General features: G+C 37.7%; 1 protein-coding gene across 4 annotated transcripts in view; it reads right to left on the bottom strand.

Annotated features, from left to right (window-relative positions):
• Positions 1 to 1,720: 1,720 nt before the first annotated feature.
• Positions 1,721 to 22,308, bottom strand: part of LOC132911076 (putative polypeptide N-acetylgalactosaminyltransferase 9) — a 297,826-nt gene continuing 277,238 nt past the window's right edge. For 3 of the 4 annotated variants that reach the window (XM_060967462.1, XM_060967465.1, XM_060967464.1), the window contains 3 exons: positions 13,613 to 13,723; positions 6,137 to 6,265; positions 1,721 to 5,637 (listed from right to left, as the gene is read on the bottom strand). In XM_060967462.1, coding sequence (XP_060823445.1) covers positions 5,497 to 5,637; positions 6,137 to 6,265; positions 13,613 to 13,723 — 381 coding nt within the window. In that variant the 3' untranslated portion in view covers positions 1,721 to 5,496. Of the gene's footprint in view, positions 5,638 to 6,136; positions 6,266 to 12,970; positions 13,076 to 13,612; positions 13,724 to 22,308 lie in introns of all 4 variants that reach the window. The other variant, XM_060967466.1, reaches the window with a different exon arrangement.

Here is a 22,308-nt window from a genome sequence, read left to right as displayed (position 1 = left end):
CCCTCTGGTTCCTTCTCTCTTTCTCCACTAATCAATAACAGCCGACCCCGCAACAAGTAGGCATCCCGGCTGAAAGATGGGGAAAAAGGACAAGTACCGACACCTGCTAACGTATTAAAGCTTTCCTTTTTTGAAAGCTACTATAACATTCTTTCCAGAGCCTCCAATAATTCGATTATTTCACTTATTCGATCAAATACCCTTAAAAAAATTATCTAAATCATTCTCGTAATATAACAAATATTTCGAAGCGTATAAAATTTATTCGTCGTGAATTTTACGATATTGGAATCTTATAATCTTGACATCCTTCGTTTTTAGAATATTTTTCGGGTATCTGATTTTTCTATGTGGCTCAAAATTCGTTGATGTTAAAAGAGGATGCGAGTGACCTTCATGGAAGGCGAATATCGCTATATTTTAGGTATCAATGAATATTCTAAATATAAATAATTTATTAATGTGTTTGGTAGGTGGAAATGGTAAGAAAATTGCTCAACAAATGGAAGAGCATTCGACGGTCACATTCTCTTGGCGAGAGACGTCGCAACGCGGACGACGCCTGCGCGAAAATAACGAACGATTTCGTTTTGGTTTCCGTGGCAGCCCTCGATAATTGGTGAATGGCTCGATAGATACACGCAATCCTTGGTAATCGTGAAATTGCATGCAGGAAGATTTTTAAATATTCAAATCCACTAAGCCATTAATCAATGTCAACCCTTATTATTCGATTCTATCAGTTTAGACAATAAATTTTATGCTGTGATAATAAATTTGAACGGGCCAACAGATTAATCCTGATTAATCGAGTATTGACTCGAAATGTTTAGCGATTTGTTAATAATTAATAACCAGCACGTAGGGCCGATCAAGTGGAAATGGAAATTTATGGTCGGACCAGAATAGTTCAAGGTTGATCAGAAACTATGTCACGACCGAGTTTCATGGTGAACTCTCGATTCAATATCACGAGCAATTACGCGGCTCGTCAAAGGAATTCATAGCGCCATAACAATGAATCGAACTGAGCACAAAGGAAAACAAAGGCTTTAAACTTTAAAGACATCGAGTTTCAGAAATGAAAAGAGTATCGTTCGATATTGGAAACAATCGAATACATTAGCTAGCAGCATATAGCTATCCCATATGTGAAACAATATGATTATAGAAATCGTTTCGAATAATAAAAAAGTCATCAATGTTACATGCAAGCTATATCGCTGTTTCTATGATCGTCTTTCTCTTTCTTTTTACAAATTTTCTTGCTTATTCCGTTAATGGCTGACATTCCATCAGTGTTTTTTTTTTTTTTTAGATAAGAAAACGATGACAATTTTATTAAACAATAAATTTCCAACTTCTAACGCGCCGCAATAGTAACATCTACGTAGCTTTAAAATGTTTCAATATGCTTGGTCGAGTCTTTCTTCGTTTCAGTGGCAAATGCTTCCTTCTAAGGATGCTAAGAATAGACAATACACATTCGTCATGTCTCTTCGTCCACGTTAATTTTATTTTCAAACATCCTTCCAATAAATCAAAATATTCTCGTGTCCCACCACTTTTCTATCAGCCTAACGGGAGAAACGGATGACCGAGTGAACAGACAAGAATAATGATCGATCCTCACGGTATTAACGTAAAACAACATCGATTTATTCAACACAAATACTTGCACGTTACGATAGAGGTTCGGTAATAATGATAATAATAATAATGATAATAATATTCATATATGTATATATACAGGAAATAAGGCACGTTCGATATTACATTAATTAACGTGCGACCATGCGTCGCTCGGCTATCCAATATTACATCTCTTATCGTTTTATCATCATCGTGTCTTTGTCTCGTTCGTTCGATATGCAACATCCTTACCAAATGTAGAAAATGTCATATGTATACATATATATATATATATATTTATATTTATAATATATGTATATGTATATATATTCGTATAAACGTTCTCGTTGAATTTTCATTCGTCCGTTCATCGGCATTGTCAAAGATAAACTTTTACATCGTCTTAAATCTATATTTATAATTATATATATACGTATTTCCCTTTTGCTTAATTATCCATGAAGAAATCACGACCATATTGGTCGATTTTCCCTTTCTCTTCTCATATATTCATTCTCTGGGAACATTTCTACGGTGTCGTTCTATAGCCGATATTTCAAGCCGCAAATAGGCGCGAAATTTGAAACGTTCGGAACGAAAATCGCTATCGTCGATCGTGTTCGATTGAACGCTTATTGCAACATTTTTCTGATTGATTATTCGCGATTTATAACATTCGCTTAATAGATTATTTAATGCACTCACACTCTGATTTCGATCTCGATGAATGCTTTTTATTGATGAATCAATGACCCATTATGAGGATTAGACTGAGCTAACGGTTATTCTATATTGTCTTGATGAATTTTTCAGGAAACATGGCTCGTTCTTTCAACGACAAATCTTCTAACGATGCTGGCTGTGATTGATGAGGAAATCGATGACGATCGAGATATCGTGATATTGTACAATGTTCCTCGCGGTATTTACGATTTCGTTGGCACGCGCAGACACCTGCAGATTGCGCTCTTCACTGGAATCTTGATTATTAACCCTTTATTGTCTTTTGTTACAGGAGAACTGTTCGTTAATCTTAATCGTTTAGGTTGATATCGATTTCATAATGATATGTTCTGTACGTATAATACACTTTCTACATATCTAAAAACAAAACAATTTTTATCATCCGAAAATGTGACATCTTTGTCCAGATTTCCAAATTTTATCTTGCAAATAAATTGGAGTTTCATTATATTTCATTTATTCCCAAATAAAACAAGGAATTGATGTATGGAATTTCGTAATTGTCTAGTTTTCAGATTACCACCAAGTTCTCCTTTCGAAATTTCCATCAGCGAATCGTCAGACAACGAAGGGTTACACGAATTCTGCTAGAGAGTTCGTGATTCTAAAGGACTTACACTCTGAAACTGATACTTACTCTCACACATACACTCGGAAAACTTATTTTAGGCGGTATCTAAACTGGCATCAAGATACTTTACACGAATGTACAAAAGTCTCCCTACACCGTAATCGGAATGTATGAACCATTAATCGTTCGTTCTTTTTTTTTTGCCTGTCCCTACGCGCTACCTACGTGCTAAATTAATTAGAAAAAGAAGGTTTGTCTAGAATTTGGAATCGTTGGTTTCTTGCGTCGAAACTGGAATGTAAGGTGCTACTGTAAGCGGTGTAATACGACAGAGAAACGAAGGGCGATCGGCGAATCGTTGATCGATGAATATAAACATTTCACAAATGACTTTATCTAGGGAAGATTAGGTAATTTTTACTATGAGAATTTCCTGGAGATACGACGAGTTAAGTCTTTCGTTTCACTTCGTTGAAAACGTGTTTCTTTGAGATCGAAGAAATTTCTTGTATCAACAACGAAATAAGTCTTCAAGTCTAAAGTATTCAAGCGAAGTAATTACTAAATCGATATGTTTAATAAATCCAAGGGTAAACTTAACGCGTCTCAAGTACGATGGACGTACGTTCTCCTTAACATCACCTTAAAATTGTAGTATCATTAACAGCAGTCGTATTACGAGAATTATTTTTAGTTTATCCTTGTAAAGGAAGAAATACAGATTTTGGATATGTTTATAAATAATGTATATACTTGCTACTTCTGATTTTAAACTATCCAAAGTCTCCACTTTCGTACGTACTTTATCGTATTATCCTCTTTTTCATTTTCAAGATACAAAAATAGAAAGAAAAATAGAACGTTCTACTCTAAAAGCATCGAAGATGTAATCTCGAACTTCTTTGGAATAAAAATAATATAAGAAAAGACATTTATTTTACACGCAATAAATTGTTTCCTACGTATATTATCTTTTTTCTCTCTTGATATCGTCATATGTATCTTTGAAAGAAAGATTTATGTTTTGCTTCGGATGAATAATCTTATTTGTTTCTAGCATCCACGAAGAAGGGATTCGTACGAGTGGTAAGCCGTAGCCGTTATTCACAATCAACGATCCGCCGTTTTTCAATGAAACTGAAACGCCACGTCGTCTCTGAGATGGCACTCGCCGTAAGCAGCTTACACAAATCGCTCCATCCTCCTTAAAACAACGGAGCTACGGATGAAAGCGACGATCGAGGCTTTCGTAGAGATCGATACGGCCGCGTTCGTCCATTTAACTCCGAATAAAATTCAACAACCTATCCCCTTTTGAAACGCTTTTCGCTGTCATTGATGCATTGACGCGTATTCGCCGCCACTTAAACGTTAGGCTTAAATTATACAGTGTTTATCGAACAGTAGATCATGTCGATTCGTAAGTACTTGCGCAATGTTATACGTAATCATTATATCTAATTAATCGAATCTTTAACACAACGATTCTACAAACTAGCTTTACTATCAAGGAACGAAGTATCGCTTGTAATTATTCCACAGATTGAGACTTGTGTGTTTTGGAATGTTCACGAGTCTCTCTCTCTCTCTCTCTCTTTTGGTGTATTCATAATGTGAAAATATAAAATGTATGGGGAGAAAAATATGTATTGGAAGTTATTCTTCTTCCTAGTCCCAATATTATATTATATTAACTTCAAAATATGTTACGATACCAAAGATGTTTTAGGAATAATACTAACTCTTTCAAGCTTCCAAATTCAATTTTATTATTTTCAATTGTTCCTTATTTTTATTTCATTGTCTCTAAGAATTCTATCGTTTCTAATTTAACGTAGAAATTGTTTAGACCCTAGAATAAAAATACAATCAAATCACCAACCATCCAAATAATTACAAGCGATGCCACGAGTATCCAATCTTTCAAGAAACGACAACCACATAAACGCGTGAGTCCATCAACGAAAGTAAAAAGAGAAGAGAACGACTATCCATTTAAACACTACCCAGTAGCAGGGGAGGAAGATTAAAAAGTCGTAGGTTCCTTCGTGTACTTTTCGTCCATCGGTAAGCTTTCAATTCTTCAATGCCAGCGAAAGCGATCCTCGAGCGTGTGTATCGACACTCGATCACTCTTCGAGTGTCCCAACTCTCTCATTGTACACCAGGTTACAGCTTATCCATGAGACTATATCCCTCTTCGATCACTCCTTAAAACGACGTTTCTATTGCACTTCGTCCGTCTTACAGTTAAAGGTTAAAGCCGAAGATCGGCCATTTGGAACGTGTCTCTTCTTCAACTCGGACTTCTCAATAGTTCTTCGTTCGAATAGCTTCCTCGAATAAATTCCCCGTGGTTCCTTCTCTTCGTCTAGCATTCGATCTTGAGCATCTGGCGGTGTTTCGAGGCATTAGTTGCCTCGATACCACGGCGTCTATCTACCGAAACGTGTCTTAGCGACGGAATAACGTTGAACAGGCACCCAAGAACCGGCACGATCGAACTTTCGGCCGAGACTTTTCGACTGATGACGCGATAAAGCGCGATATCACAGCTTTGATGGATCGTAGTTCTCGAACGACCACCTCTGTCTGGCTGCTGTCGCAGAACATTCCTCCATGATCAGCCGCTGCTTGCTCTCCGTTATTGCCAGACACTTGTCGCTGCTGCCGTGTCTGATTTGCTTCGTCTGAAAATAAAAAACTAATGGTCAGTACTTGTGCTGACGATAAGGAAGAAATAACGAGAATCGAAGCTTTCTAGAATATGTGTAGTCAATACGATGGAATTTTTCGAAGGGCCAACTATTATCCCAGCTACAGCGGAAAAAGGATGAATCACGGTGTTTCATTTTTGAATAAAATTATCGCTCGATCTCGCGTAACAATGAAGAGTAGGCAAACGAGAATCCGTTCTACACAAATCTTAGAAATGAATAATTTAATAAATAGCTCGATAAATAACTAATAACTTAATCGATAAATAATCTAATAAATAACTAAGAATATATTAAGATAATTAAATAAAAACCTGTGTACATTTGAACAGACGATCCACGTTCGACAGGAATAAATTTCAAACTTAACGCAACAAGTACGAAAATAATCCGCAGGAAAATCAGAACAGGATTTGATATTAATTACTTAAGCGTACACTCAATACTTGCCACGAACGCAAGGATTACGTACCTGATGATTATAAATCCATTGTTGATTCCCCTTGCTACCATGACAAGGATAGAGGATGACATCGGTGCCGCTGTAATCCAGGCACGACTCGTCTCGACGGATCTCGCCAGTCTTGCTCAACATCCAGTACTGTGACAAACGATCAAGATTAATGTTCGTGGATTTTGACCTCCATCGTTTGCCTATGACCGATGGTTCTGACAGCTACTGCACATACATATGGATGCATTTGTCTACCGACAGACTGCCGAAATCGTAAACATTCAAGAGACGAATGGAACAGGCAAATTTCTTTGCAACTTGTTGGAAAAACGTCATGAAACTAGGTGAACTTTTTTGAAAAAAGTATATTTTTACTGGAGGTCAAGTTCGTATAAAAAATCTAAGAGCGTTTCATATTGTATTCTAGAATTTTATGTTACTTGTCTGACATATCGTCGACCACGATCACTTGGCTGTATTTTCTTATTACTCGACTAAAGTTCTATCTCCTGATTTATTTGGAAATTATCATCGACGGGAACATTTTACTAGATTTTGTTAAACATTCTAGTATCTCGTAATGTATCAAATTTTAGTTTCTTGATGGCTACAGGTAATTGCAAAATTTTTTGATTAATAGAGATTCTAAAATTTGTGAGCTATACGTAACAGCGTAAAAACTGTAAAATTATGTAATAGATTTACTATTGTCACAAATGAATATATGAAAGATTAGGTATCAAGAAATATATTTGAAGAAAATGGAGTAATAAGGTAATCGTAATAAGATTCAAATTTCTGCTTACACGAGAGACCATGTAATATGCGGAGCCACTGAAAACTTTCTAATTAACACGGTGAAATGGCCAATTTTCTTAATTGAAAAGAAGCTTCTTTGTTGAAGGGATCAAAATTTTCTTTTGTAGCTTTGAAGTTTTTAAGCGCGTCCGGGAAAACGTTCAAGTTTTTAATACGTATGAAGAGGAGTATTTCATCTCCGTAATTACTCTAACAATATAGTGGGTTCAAATTTGCACTTGTAATGGCTACTTAATGCTTTGGAGCCTTATGAGTCTTCGAATATCCCATGGTAATAGAAACTTTTTAAACTAATCGTCCTTTTTCATTTGATAAATGTTCATCAATAAAATAATTAAAATAGAAGTGATAGAAACTTGAAGAAAAAATGTTTTTTTTTATCAACGATAGAAATATTCTATTACACTGTAAATAAATTTTTCTCGTGACAAATAAACTTTAAAATATATAGAAACTCTGGTGATAGAATTATATTTTGTTAAAAATAAAAAATGTTAAAGTGAAATCTTTTTCTACGCGAACGTTTTCATCATTTTTGAAACGCAATTTCATCGGAATAATTATTAATTAAGTATGTGCGTACGTGGTTACATTTGACACACTTGAGGCGAAATTAAATCCGAGTGGGAAATTGTATGAGAAGGGAATTCCATGATAATGAATGTCGATCGTTGATAATCGAGTTCAGTGGTCCCAGATATTGCGTCGATCTGCTCCTATGTGATTAAATCATACTGGTCAATTGAATTTGACATCGTTCCATCAAGTTGTAGCTGCTGGTAGCAAAACCGAGAACTAGAACGTATCTTGTTAAGTGCCTAAGTGCATGTACGTTCGCACTTTTAAAAGCATAACGAGCCACCCTGTTGTAAAAAGAATTATGTCAACTAAATTACTTGTAAAAGATTCAATGATCTTTTTGCAATAAAAGGATAACGAATACAGCGTAATATTATTAAATTACTGATAAATGATTTTAAATTGAACAAATTTCGTAATCTCAAGTTTAATGTATTACATTTCGTTATCGTATTAATTCGACACAATAATTATATTCCTCGAGAATCGAATAATTAATGATATTCCTTTCCAATATCTACCTGATATTATTTTATTTCGCGTCTAATTGATATCTAAAATTAGCGTAATTAGCTGAAGCGTACGTACAAAATTTCAATTGGTACAGGCCGAGGGAGCATATGTAGCGAAGAGTTCATTAAGTGTCACGAGTGGTCAGGAACGAACAGTGGCTTCTACTTATTCAAATCGTTACACGGTTGTAACCGCGCTGTCAGAACCATCTGTGTTGAAAATTCAAAGGTTTTCAGCCTCTGTCGTGCAACGATAGACTCAAAAGCGGCGGGATTCGGGATAACGAAAAGCGAGGATTAACGCCATGCACCAGCTACCGCATGTTAACAACCAAGAATTACTATCTATATCCGCTCCAACAGTACGTAAAATAGATCAGACAACCATAAACCAGGATCGAGGTAGAAATAATGTTAATCTCTCTCTAAACGATTCCTGTTCCAAAAAAAAAGTATCGCTGTAATCGAATTTGCAAATTCTCTACGAGAAATCTTCCCTTTACCGCCCTTCTTATTTCCGTAGGATTTTATATCGAATATTAAAAGTAATCAGGAGTATTTTAATGATAATCGACGATGAAATACGATTTAACGATAACGTTCAGCGATCGTGTATCTACGATCGCAATCTAATCTTGAATATAGCTATATCTAAACACGTGGCTATCAAGCGACTGTCATACTATCTGTTACCTAATTATCAATGATTACTTGCTGTTAGTGTCACCTAATCACAATGCAATCGGTCTATCTGATTTCAATCTCTTCATCAGCTGCCAACTGCGTATTATCGAGACGTCCGTTAACTGCGCGATCATCGCTGACTATCTTTTATTGGATTGTCATCTAACAACCGACTGTGCACTAGTTGATACACGAGATGCGTATGTAACACTGGGTGTAACTACTGTCGACGCTTGTCTGACGGTTGATGTTGCGAATAGCTACATTGTTATAGGATTCTGTGTTTCATTGTTCAGGATTTTGTGTTATTACATGTTGAAACGTATAGTGAGACAATCGTAAATGGAAGGATGGGTTTATTTTACTTTTTCTAGTAGAAAATACCTTTGAGTCATCACCAGCAAGATAAATATAGGATGAAAATGACTCCTTAAGAAATTAATGAAGATTATCCTTGTCGCTAATGATTTTCAAATTATAGATAATTACGGCTGTATGGATTTTGATTAATTTATACAGTAGAAATTTTAATTTTTATCTATTTTTACTTTGTAGCATTAACAAGATTATACAAAAATTACGCGATAATTGCAAGAATTTGCCGTTTGTAAAGCGTATGTTCATTGAATTAATTAGAAATGCTGTTATTCTTCATTATCGCGTATTTGTTAATTAAAACGAGAATTCCTTTATTTCGTACCATCAGCTATTTAATTCAATCGTGCATTATTGTGCGATTTCGAACATTCTCTGCTCGACGCCTGTCTGCAATTCACTACTGTTATTTAGAGAATTCTCTAATTTGCTGGTTTCACGTGTCAGTTTAATTAATTAGGATTCCCTCGATTCGGCTATCGTTCTTTGTTCATCAATCAAAAGCAATCTCGTACTTAGTAATTTCGAAAGTTCGCGCGCTGTTATCTAATTGCCAATTTGATTAAACGCATCACAGTTGATTGATGCGTTACAACTGAAATTATTTCTCCAAAAAATGTATAAAAAGAGTCTCTTTCTAAATTCGCACAATAAACACAGTCTAATTATAGACAATGTCGATGTTTTTCAGCGATTACTATAATGAATAGATCCAGCGAAAAAGTTTCGAAATACGCCACGAAATATCCATCGGCCGGTGCATAGTGTGATTCGAGTGCCGTCATTCGGACGCGTCGAAATCATCAATGGACGCCACACGGCGGAAATTCAGACTGGCCGCGACTGCATCACAGAGTCGGTCGGAGTTCAGGGGTAGCGGCGTAATTACCGTGAAACCGCGGCTTAATTGCTACGGCAAATAGCTAAATTAAAGCGACGCTTTACGAGGCCAAGCGAGCGGCGACTGATTGTGTTTTTGGTTGTAACCGGTTGTCACGGTTGTTAAACCGCGCCGGAACTCCGGGGAACGATTCAGCTTTTGTATCAAACGTACACCCGGGACTCGCGCCGGCCAGCCTTGTCCTTCTCTTCCTGCTCCACGTCATCGTCTTCGTCGTTGTCAGCATCGTTTGCGTGATTTTAACGACGAGACGAATGCCCGGTTACGAGACTACCTTTTCATGGTTTCGACGTGACAGCACTCGTTTTATCTGGTAACGAGCTTCGCCGACCCCCTTTTTCTTCCTCTCACGCTCCCTTGTTTCTTCTAACCAGGTGAATTTTTAGTCGCCATTCGGTTTAGTTAGCATTTTTTTTGTCTTAAGTACGCAAGGGAAGCTTAGAAGAACTTAAAACCGCGTGAAATTCGCTAGGAAAAGCTGGGAGAGTTAGGTGTTTTGGTAAATCGAAATATGCGAAATTGAAGGTACACTGAACTGCTTTCATAGGAAAATGGATTTGGGATCGTGTTATAGGATGTTTAATTGATGAATGTTTCTTGGAATATTGGTATTTAATTGATGAATGTTTGTATTCGTATATTATCGATGAATATCGTAGTACACCCAGTTTAACTGTTTAACCTGACACCGTTGTCGAACATTCTCTGGAAATATAAAACTTTCTTTTATATAGAGATACTCGAAAGTTAATGGACCAACTTGAAATTCTTTCAAACTTTACACGCGTTAAATTATTGAGCTATTATATCTATACTTTCAAAGCTCTGACGATGTACGTAGCTGAGAGGAATCACAAGTAGCAGACAAGATACTGAAATAAAAATTCCAAATTTCTCTCACGACGAGTACCCTGTAGCTAGGTAGTAAAGAACATAATTTCCACGCCATACACGACTTCATTATATCGTAACAAGCTGGAACATCGCGAGTGATTCTTTCCCCGTGACAAATGATACCGAAACAACAGATCGATTCATCAAGAGCTTAGCGCCCTTATCAATGGGTGCTGAAAGACACGTCATAGCCAGACGAGCGGACATTACTGTAGCCTCGACATAGTACGGTTACACCCACGATAGGTAATTTCCAGCACGCGTGCTGGTTCCCACGGGTCAGAAGATTAATTCGACACGCTGGCACGTGAAGCTAAAAATGACGACAAGCAGCAGATAGCCGGGCCAAGAGAAAGCTATGTAGCTTGGCCCAACGTGCCACTCGTGCACGTGTGTGAAACAGAGACAGGAATAGAGCTAGACAGACAGAGAAAGAAGGTCGACGATTGATGAGCACCTGCACCAGATTAGCCACGTTACTAATTGCAGCGAAATGGGTCGAGCTTAGCACCGAGTTAGCGTGCAAGTTAAATGGTAAACGTGTCGTGTCGGTTAATGGTCCCTTTTTCTTCCTTCGTCGGCGATACTCGTTCCTGGCAGAACGATTATCGTGAACAATTGTTCGCCCGGGCGACACCACCAAGAAAATTCGTAAATAGTTGTGGCGATTCTAACGAGGCTGCTTTGTAATTTACGCGAACACGATGTGGAATACGTTAGAAAGTTTGAAATCGTTTTAGAAAATTCTCGTGTTGGTGATGCGAACTAATTCAGTAACATTTTAAAGACATGGAAATTGGGAAATTCTCATTTTTCCCAAATTGTCATCAAACCCGATTGTTATTACGAGTCCCAGAGTTATTACGAGTACGATATTACTTTGAAAGGAAACATCTTCAAGACGGCACTTATAATGGCGCTATATATACGATCTATTATAAATTAGAAATGTTTTCTATAATATTCGATAATTGTTACTTGAGAACTGAAGAGGATCTGGATGAGTCAGAGATTCGTGAAACAAATGTAACAAACCGAGGGTTAAAAATGACCAATGTTTAGCGAATCGTACGCGTCACTGGATTGTAAACAGATTTGTAAAAATTAAAAAATAAAAACAGTTTCCATTGTTTCTTTAAATATGAAATTGTGAGCCTGTTTTAAGAACAAAAGAGATCGTTGTCGATTACATACCAAGCTGTCGTACCATTTTTCGAATCTATATTTTCAGAAGAGGCATTCGATGGCTTCTCGTTATCGTCGAATCAACAAAACACAACAACGTTATAAATATATTATCATTGATTACCTGTACGTACACACAACTATAATCTTGTATCATTATATATGACAGATAATCTGTGTAATATCACTTGTCTCCAGGTCACGAAACGCTATTACCTGTAATATGACTGTAGTGTGTAATTTCATACTGTATTCGTAGATATATGCCTGGAAAATGTATTATATTCCATCCTGCTCTGTAAGTAATAATAATCTGGCCTGTGTTTTATTAAATAAACCACGTGTGTTATTAAAACACGTTACACAGGACTCGGACAAGTTCTATTTTTTGCAAAAACATTGTTGTATTAAATGAAATTTTGCCTGTACATAATTAACAAATAAATAGACCGCGTTTCTCTGGGAAATTGCGCATTATAATTTCACGTTAACCCAAATTGACGTATATTACATTTTAGAAAATATTGTCGAACATAACACCAGAGTTATATTCAATGAATTATGGTAATATTGTTCGTAAACGTAACAATTTTTACTCACAAAGAATTAATTTACTACATAATATTATACCAGTGAAAATACTATGAAATTTTGTTTAATTTTTCAGAAAGGCAATTTCCGAGATTTCACTTCTAACGTACTCCACAAACATGCTACGAGCAAGTAGATTTACAAATATCCCATCACCATCAAGGATCCAAAAAAAAAAAAAAAAAAAGGAAAGAAAAGAACGCCTGACACTCTAATTATTATTAGAATGAAATGAAACAAGCAATTACAGCACCGCGTGCCCCGATGATTATTCCAAACGCGTTCATTCCCTCGAATTCTGAATTCGTGTACCTGATTGCCGCCCTGGCGGTGACAGGGATATAAACCCACTGGCTGGTGCAGGTCTTCAGGTTTCCCTGCCGAGTCTATACACATGCTGCTAACCAGGTGTCTGATCTGCAGCGAATTAACAGATTTGCAAACTGTTACTACTGAACTTTCGCCGCGAAAAAGATTCAAAGAAACTTATCTCGCTTCTTTTATCGTTCGGTCAGAGTGATCTCGCGCAAAGATTTACCACAATACCTTCCTATTTCTTATCTCACGACCCTGAAGAAATGGAAAACACGAAGCCACACAGATAGTACACGTAAGCCTGAAATACGTACAACTAATCATGCAGGTGCAAACGAGTGTTAAGAGGCTTTAGGTTAGAGAAACGAAAAATCGACTTTCGACGAGTATTCAGTCGTAGAAATACAAAGTAAAAGTTGTTCTTAATTATATTTCAAGATTATTTGCTTCTTAATTCAGAGAAGTGTGTTTGAAGTTCATTGCTAGACTGCAAAGATTCGAAAAAGTCGAATTTTCGCTTCAAGCGTGAAACTGCGACACGAAGAGACACGAGACAGATAACGAAACAAATGGCTGAAAACGGGGCTCGTCATATGTTTGATCGAGGTTTGGATTCATCGTCCGTGCGTCTATTTGTACCTGATTTCCACCTTGTCGATGGCATGGATAGAGTCCAGCCGGTTTGTGCAAGTCTGCCTTGCGTGCCGGCGAATCCAGACAGGTGTTACCTCCTTCTCCAAGATTACGAACCTGTTCATTAGTTAGTACAATCATTTCACGGATTAGTATCATTAGAAGCGGCAGGTTAGTTCGTACATTTTTTCGCGTAACGCGACGAACACCTGAGAAAAAGAAATAATATTGTCGTCTCGATTATCGTATCAACGAATTACTAAAATAAGGTATTTGAAAATCGAGTTAAGTTTCACGATTTCAATATTTATACCGAAAGGAGCGTTCCATTCGCTCTAAAAGTATTTAAAAGGTAGCGTAATTAATTTGAAAAATTTACGTTAAAAAAAATTGCCAATTATTCCTTGAATTCTCAATGCCCGATTCTAACCGTCGACAACCCGTAAATGGTAAAAGATCTTCTTTGAAAAAGGAAACTATAGCGATATGCTATTGTTTGGAAAGTTGGAAAATTGAACCTCTTTAAAAAGAACGGATCTGACAATCGACGAATTCCTCTCGTTAGAGAGACAGCGAGGAGAATCAATCTTCGATATCTGCGCGCTATAGAAAACAATAGGAATTATATCCCGGGCGAAAAATATTTTTCGCGTTGCAGACGATTTCCTATCGAAAATATTTTTCTCCTGATGGACCGTGTTATTTTTCTCTCTGGTGTTCGCACGTCGCCACGGATATTTACAATCGCCAAGTATTTCGCAGTGCCACGTCTGGGAAAACGAAAAACGCATAAATCAATGGAGGGAAACGTAATAATTGAACGGTTGCGCTCGTATATAAAGCTTCGCGAAAGCTCTGGTAAAATTTCACCCTCGCGATACCATCGAGATGTAAAGACAAAAGTACGCGAGTCATGTGTTATCGCGTAAGTGAATGCGATATGGAAATAGAGAAATAACGCTGCGTAAAGGGCCTTTCCACCCTTGTCTAACCAGCCACACACACTCACGTATCACACCGTTCGTTGATCGGCGTTACACTTACATATGAGCCGTTTAATGCAAAAATAACGTAAGTTATTTTGCTTTGTCTGGCTTATAACCATATCTAGACATCGTAACCATCATTCTGTTGGAGGATACGCGAAAATGTCAAACTGGAACCTTTGCAACATTTTTATTTTGTCCTTCGTTACCCGGAAGTTTAACTTACCTTAAAAAACTCATATATACTGTGTATGTGCATATGTTATTAAACGAGGGCACAAAGGGTCTCTGTGCAGCGCACTCTCTATTCCTATATCGCTGTTTCTTTATATGTTGCTATCTTTACATCTCCATGCTCGATACGTGGTACCTGATCGTTCTTTTTTACGCCACGCTGACATTTTATCGGCGCAGATTCCTGTTAAACGTTTCTCTTATAATGAATCATGCGGTGGAATCTCGATTGTACAAGTTGGTTCTTTGTCGTTGAGTTTGCGGAATTCGTGCAAGTTGTTTTAGTTTTGTAATGCGAAGGTTTAGAAGTCCAGTGTTTGTCAACATATTGAATGCCATACGTATTTTATATATTTTGCTCTGAGAGACGCGACAGTTTGAAATATATTACACCAAGAGATTTAATTTTTGTAAAATATTATGCTGCGTTTACACGCTCCTTTTTGGATGTTATCTAAGTCGTTCACACTGTTGGACATACTTAGCCCATGAAATTTATCATCTTTTAATCATTCTATAAAATTTAGATAAGTGGATTACCGATGACAATCGTGGTAGTCAATGTGCTAAAGTAGTTAAAACGCTCGCTGCTACTTGAAAGTCATAGTGATGTAATTAATTAGTTAAGTTAACACAACTATTTTAGCGTTTTCTAAAATTTGATTGTCGTTATATACAGGGTGTACGACCATGAACCGCTCGATTGATTTAGATATTTTAAGATTTTCACAGTTTCTCTACAGTGCTGTCTCTACCAATCTTCCTTAAAGTTTCCACAAATTTCCAGCAACTTTCTTCTTAAAACAACCCGCATTTCTCCTGATCAAACCGTTCAATCGAGATCACCGTCTGTGAAACGCATCGAGTATCAACGAACGATCGATTTTTCCTCGAGCTCGTGGTACACAGCCCGTAGAACAGTTGCACAGAATGCGAACAAAAAGATGAGGCCTGCAACAGAGCGATGCGGTTTTCCATTTTTCAGATAGACGGCGACAAATCGAAAATGAGCCGGAGCTACTGTGTTTTGTCTGCGAATATACAGCGATCCTTGCACGTGCACTACGCGCATACACCTACGAAAAACACAGACGCACAGAAAAACACAGACGTACACGTGATCTTCGCGTGTAGAAGACCACGTGTGCTCGCGGGTGTATGCGTTTTCATGCAATAGAATGCATTCAGTCACGAAAGCCCGGTCAGCAAAGTCCTGATTTCGCTGCATGCAAGAATTCTGTGGTCGTTGCAGTTTCAACACGAGCATCTTCGTGTCTTTCATCCTCGTCGTTCGTAGTCGTCGACGTTGGCCGATCTGGCTGGAATAAAAACTACTGATTTATCGTCGACGTTTGGCCGACTTCGATGAAATTCCGGAAGTTGCAGGATTCCCATCTTCGTGCCGAGCTTTATTAGAGACTCGGAGGCTCCTGTTCGGCCAACTAATTTTTTTCGAGAGGGTTCCTTTCGTTGATTTATAGAGTCGTGATTTTTGGAAGTTATTCGCAGAGTCGATGGAATTCGATGGGAATTGAAAGAAATTGAGGTGATTGGAGGCTAAATAATTGGATAAACGATAGGAGGATTCTTCGAATAAAATTTAATCTTCTATAACGCCACGTCAATTGAATTTTTTAAAATTTACTTATAAAATCGTTTCTTCTATCGTCAAGCTTGTCGCTCGTTACCGTTATGTAAGGATGCTTGGTAACATCGGTAATTTATAACTTGTAAAAATTTATCTATCGTTAGTTTGATTGTGTAAGACGCCTCTGGTAATCAAATGGAAACATTCCAACTAAAGCGAGTACTCGGATATTTAAATATTCGTTCGATAACCAAAAGTCTATGCAAACCAGTTCATAAAACATACGTTACGAAACATTCACCCCTTTCCACGCGTCGTTTCATCGAGCAGCCAAATCCTTCTCCCTGAACATTCATCAAAGGCACACTTTTTAACGAGCACAAATTTTTCACTCGTATCGGTCCACGTGGATCCGAAAATTATTTGCATGCGAGAGTCGCATTGGAACTATAAATCCACTCATCTCCTCGTTTTCCCGGCCGCGAGTAGACAACGTGATTTAACCAACCCTCCATAGAAACAAAGGAAAAAGAAAAACGAAACAAAAAATATGATGAGAGTAGAAAAAGAAAAAAAAAAGTAAAAAAGCTTAGGATGTCGGATGTCAGGAAGAAGAGAAGAGAAGAGGAAAGGCTGGCTAGACTGTAAAAGCATAAGTTTCGTGACAGCCAGTGAAATTGTTATTTCGCATGCGGCACGGACCGCATTCCGAAGCGCAGAGCGCGTGAAATGTTTCTTCGCGAAAATGTCCGGCCATCCTTTACGCGTTTTCTCCTTTTTCCAACGCGCCTCTCTTTTTCCACTATTTGCCCGGCCGTAAGAGTTTCTGCAGGCGAACGGTGCCAGCGCCGGGAAAAAATATGGCAAAACGCATTCCATTCCGGTTCGAATGGGGGAACTGAGGGTAACGGCAGGGTACTAGCGAGGGTGGAAACCGGTTGATCGATACGATTTCTACGCCACGGTCTCGTGGCTAACGCTCGATTCTTTCCCGATTTCAACTCCGTCCGACTCGATAAAGCGGATCAAGCAACGAATTCTGTTTTGTTTAATTTCTACGTTTCGGTTTTCCACGCTGCAAAATTCATTTACGTGTCTGTTTATTAACGTTCCTTCATTTTTGTTTTAAGAGAAATTCGAGTGTAGCAGAACATTTTCGATAAATGATTGGTAGAATATTGAGAAATAAATTAGAATTTAATTCTAAAAAGGAAAAGCGGAAGAAATTGTAATTTTTGGCAAACATAAGACGACCGAAGATTCAGTTAAGAAATTCATTTCCATTCGATCTCGTTCAAAGAGAATTCAACGAGGGAAACGTTGCACCTTTGTCTAGTTTGTAAGGAGGCGTTTGTAAGGAGGCCTGTGTAAATTATGAAAGATTGAGCCATCTTTTGCTACGTCATAATCGATCATAATTAGGAAACACTAGCGTTGTAAGGTAGAAATAATGAAGTAATTGCAGATTTCTTACATCAATCATCCTGAACATTATTTGCTTCCGAAATAACAAGTTGCAGGTCTTCTAAGTAACAAACACTAGTCGGAGAAGAAAGTAATTCTCTGTTCGATTGTTTCAATTAAAATTTTCGAATCATTTCTGTATATGTGGCTAAAATATTTATTCTAATTACGAGATTTGTCTTAAATATTCGTGTAAATATAATATCGTGAAAAAATTTCATTGAACGTCAATGAAAATATAGATTTATTTACGAATCCTACGATAGAGAACTCCGATATGAGAGAACGAGGCCAAGTCCTCGACTCGAGAAACTTTTCAACAGAGCAAGTCGAACTTCCGAGAAATCATTACCCAGAGCCGTTTTATTTTCCGCCTTCACTTTCAAAATGAGTTTTTAAGTTTTACGAAACCAACCATGTAATTCAGTTGCTAACGCGGCCTGGCCTCAACTAAATATTTAAACGACACACCATGACCTAGAATTCATATTTCTAGGGAAAAGTAATTATCACGCATCATTGTAAATTCTATTTCAACAGACTCGTTTGTTGAAATGGTAAAAGAAGCAAGCGTCAAGAGAAGAGGAAACTATTCTTTTTTGGGCGAGGAAAAACTGCAAATGGAGAAAGCGACAAGTATTTTAGCATTTAATAACATTTCGAGATAAACAACCAGGTTGTGATTAAAAAAGTTAATTAAGACATAACTAATCTCATACATTTTTTACTATTTATTCTATATTTTCAGAGGTAAATTCTGAATGTTCATCATGTGACTGGCAAAATTAATAAAAATATGTTTGTCTGTTTCTACTGGAAATCTTCGCTTTCGAAGTTTTCTTCGAATTCGAGTTCAACAAAATTACAGTGTACCTGATATATCATCGACTATGATCACTTTTCCTTTCATAATCTTCCTTTCGTCACTTTCCTTTTCCCACTTGATTCTGTCTCACGATCTACATTCAATTATCCAATGGTACGAAAAATTTTCGGTCTTGCTTTCCTTAATTCGGGATAAAATCGACGAACGAATGGAAAACAGGGTGACACGGATAGAGGAAAGCATGAAATATCCAGATTGCGTGACACTGCAATTTACATGAAAGTATAAAGCCTTTAATCCAACGTTAGATGCCGTGACTTTGTCGCGAATCTACGAACGTACATGAGGAAAGGATCTAAGGTTCTCGAGAAGGGTCCACGAGATTACGAGGAACAAGGACTGACTTTTCTTCGATCGATATTTCTATACGATACCGTCTCGTAAAGATTATTCCGACGATTTAACATTAAAACGAACGCCAAGTGGAAAGTCGTTATAGGTGCCTGTAAGCTGGCATAATTATTGTGTTTAATAATCATCGTGGATCTGAACCATTATTTTACCCGTCTGTTTTAGTCATTCGTTTCGTGAACGTAACGCATAAAAATGGCGGCATTAATTAAACGTTAAAAGTGCTATAAACTGCTTCGAAAGAGAATCGGTGGGAATAAGAGAAAGAGAGAAAGGTGCAAAAGTGTGAAAAATATATTGCTCACGCGATACCTCCGTTTGAATCGGTTGAGATTAATCGTCAGATATGGCCAAGCTTTGAATATTTATATAATAATATATGAAGGTCACGCGGGAGAAAAAAGTTGGAAAGCTCGCGATATCAATCCCACATTTTTAAAAATTAGTTGAAGGGTAAAAAGAAAAAAAAATGGATGAAAAATATCGGAGGAAGTTCCTTAAGGATAATGATTGTTTTCTGTTCGAATTATATTTGATCCTTTAGTAAAATATTCACGCGGGTACAGAAAATCGTAGAATGTAATACTCGTAAAATTAGACGAAACTGTTTGTTCAAACTTAATCAGAAAACGAGGAATATTAGGTTGAATTTATTCGAATCGTCTGTGTTCTTACTCGAGAGCAAACGTAGCCATTCTAATAGAGGTTAAACAAGATGGATATTACTATTGTTACAAATGGATAGTCACATTGTAAGTAACTTTAAGTACTTCACCATGGTACGTTCAAATACGAAGTGTGACGCGGGTCTCTTCGAAATTTATAGAGATTAGGTAAGTTGTAATCGTTATTAACTGAATTTCCTATGTTACATCTCTGTGTAAACTTTCTCCATTCACCGCCTCTTTCTCTTGATACTATAAAATATTGGAAAATGCAATCAAATATCAAAGCTACATAAAATTAATTTATTTTAGAAACATTCACCGCTGTGATATTTGATTTAAATTCTCCGTGTTTGTCTTTTATACGAGGGGAATTGATGTTAAACAGTACGAGTTACTTCGTTGATAATAATCAATAACCAAACACGTGTATTTATGATAAACGAAAAGTTTGTCAGCCGTGAAATTACGTATCCCGCTGTAGTTTACAGACAACGTAAATTCATTGCGACGATGTCATCCATCACTTTCGTCATCCTATTCTTCCACCAAACAATATTGCGAGCTAAACAGGGAAAAACTCCAGCAGAGAACGAAGAATTCGGAAGTGTACACGAGTATCGAGGGTAGAAGTTGAACGTCCATGCGTCAGAGACGGAAATCACGGAAATCACACGATGTGCACGATCCGTTTTGCTCGTCTCGCGATTGACAGTGCATTAATTTCGTTTCGATCCGGAGGAAGAAGGGGACGGGGCGGAATGGAAGGGTTGGAGCGATCAATCACGTCTCGATTTATTTCCGTCGTGTTGCGACGCCGTCTCCTGGCCCTCTGTTTCCCTGCATTCGTAATTGCGAAATGATTGTCGGGCTTGTCGCCGATAATCTCGTAGCCCGCTTCTCCTACGGGTCATTACGTCCTCTCGACTCTCGTGCACCACGTATTTGATCGATGCGACCCGCGCGTGTGTTCACCCTCTGTTATCAAACTGCGACTGGACCTGCCGTGTTTCTCTTCGATCTCGTGGAACTCGAAATTTCCTGGTTTACCACGTAACAACGCGTTGCATCGCTAATTTTAGAGTAGAATATACAGTATGTGCTGTTTAACTGGAAACGCTCGAATATCTGGAAGAATACGAATGATAGGAGAAAATGTTGCGGATAAAAGTTGCACGGTATCGAGGGAGACATAGCGTGCTTTTATCTATATGACTGCGCGATTACCTTGAAACGTTACGTGGAAGTGTGACATTAAAATTTCTAGATGGATACCTGCATTTTTTATTATCTACTCTTGTAACTGACGGTGTCAAAATCTTTTCACACTGGATACTCCTGTTCTTTTTCTTTCTTTTTTTTTTTTTTTTTGCACCGTCCGCTATAGAATTTTAAAGTTCATATCTCGATAGCGGATAGTGCAAAAGACGCGAGATTCTAGTGCCTTGAAAACATCTGAATGCTAGCTACAAGAATATATAATAAGAAATAGAAGTATTCATCTCAAGATTTTAATTTCATCTTATACAACTTTCGTCTAAAACATTTCCTCGTATCATTCGTATTTTTCGAAATGTTTGAGCGTTTCCAGCTAAACAGGACATACTATTGTACTGTGACTCGCGAAAGTAACTCGACGAATTTAAACGTTCTAGATGAAATGATCTATTACAGCAATATCTCTAAAGTATGTTTCATGGTCTACGAATATATCGTCAAATTATTAAATTCTGATGAAAAAACAGCCAAGACAGAACGGAATAATTGCCAATAAAAAAGGATGATACAAAATAAACAGCGAAATACCATATTCAAAACCACGCCTAAGTCCTAAAGGAAAATATATGAACCTGACAGACGCAATTTTCATGACACCGTCTCTCGTTTAGCAATTTAATTCTTACATAAACAGAGGATCGGACACGACACAGAAGAGAAACAGCCGCGAGTTATAAGCCATCAAAGGAAGACTTTAATTGCAAAATCGAAATGGAACAGCGAAGTAATGGGGAAGGCAGCGCCTCTTTCAACCAGTGTTGAAACGTCTTCGCCCGAAGCGACGTTCGATTCGCCTCTATTATCCGGCGCGACTACCGATTTCGTCGTGCTGTAAGCCAAGAATTCAACAAGCCGATCGAGACGAATCGATTTCCGATCGGATGTCGCACGAGCCTCCGGCCGCGATCCGATTGAGATTGCCTCGACCGCGGGCTGCATTGTTTCTCGATCGAACGCATTGTTTTCTATGTCGCAAGCTCGTCGACATCAATCATTGTCTTCGCCACCGACAATTGAACTTTGCCTATCTGTATAGATACAGGCCCTGCCAGAGTTTCGTTTGTCTCCTACCTCGTATAAAACACAGGATACGCGTTAATTCGTATCTATCGCTGAGAAAAATATCGAGTGGATGTTCCTCCCACTCGTAGCGTTAACAACGTAGATTTCGAGTATCGAATATTGTTCGAATCGTGATGTACGTTCGAGTGGAAAGTTGGAAATTTTGTATTACAGTTTTTAAGAGTTTT

This window comes from Bombus pascuorum, chromosome 10, assembly GCF_905332965.1.
Source record: "Bombus pascuorum chromosome 10, iyBomPasc1.1, whole genome shotgun sequence".
In the NCBI taxonomy this organism is placed as follows: domain Eukaryota; kingdom Metazoa; phylum Arthropoda; class Insecta; order Hymenoptera; family Apidae; genus Bombus; species Bombus pascuorum.
The sequence above is the reverse complement of the archived record's forward strand: the minus strand, read 5'-3'. Positions and strand labels throughout refer to the sequence as shown.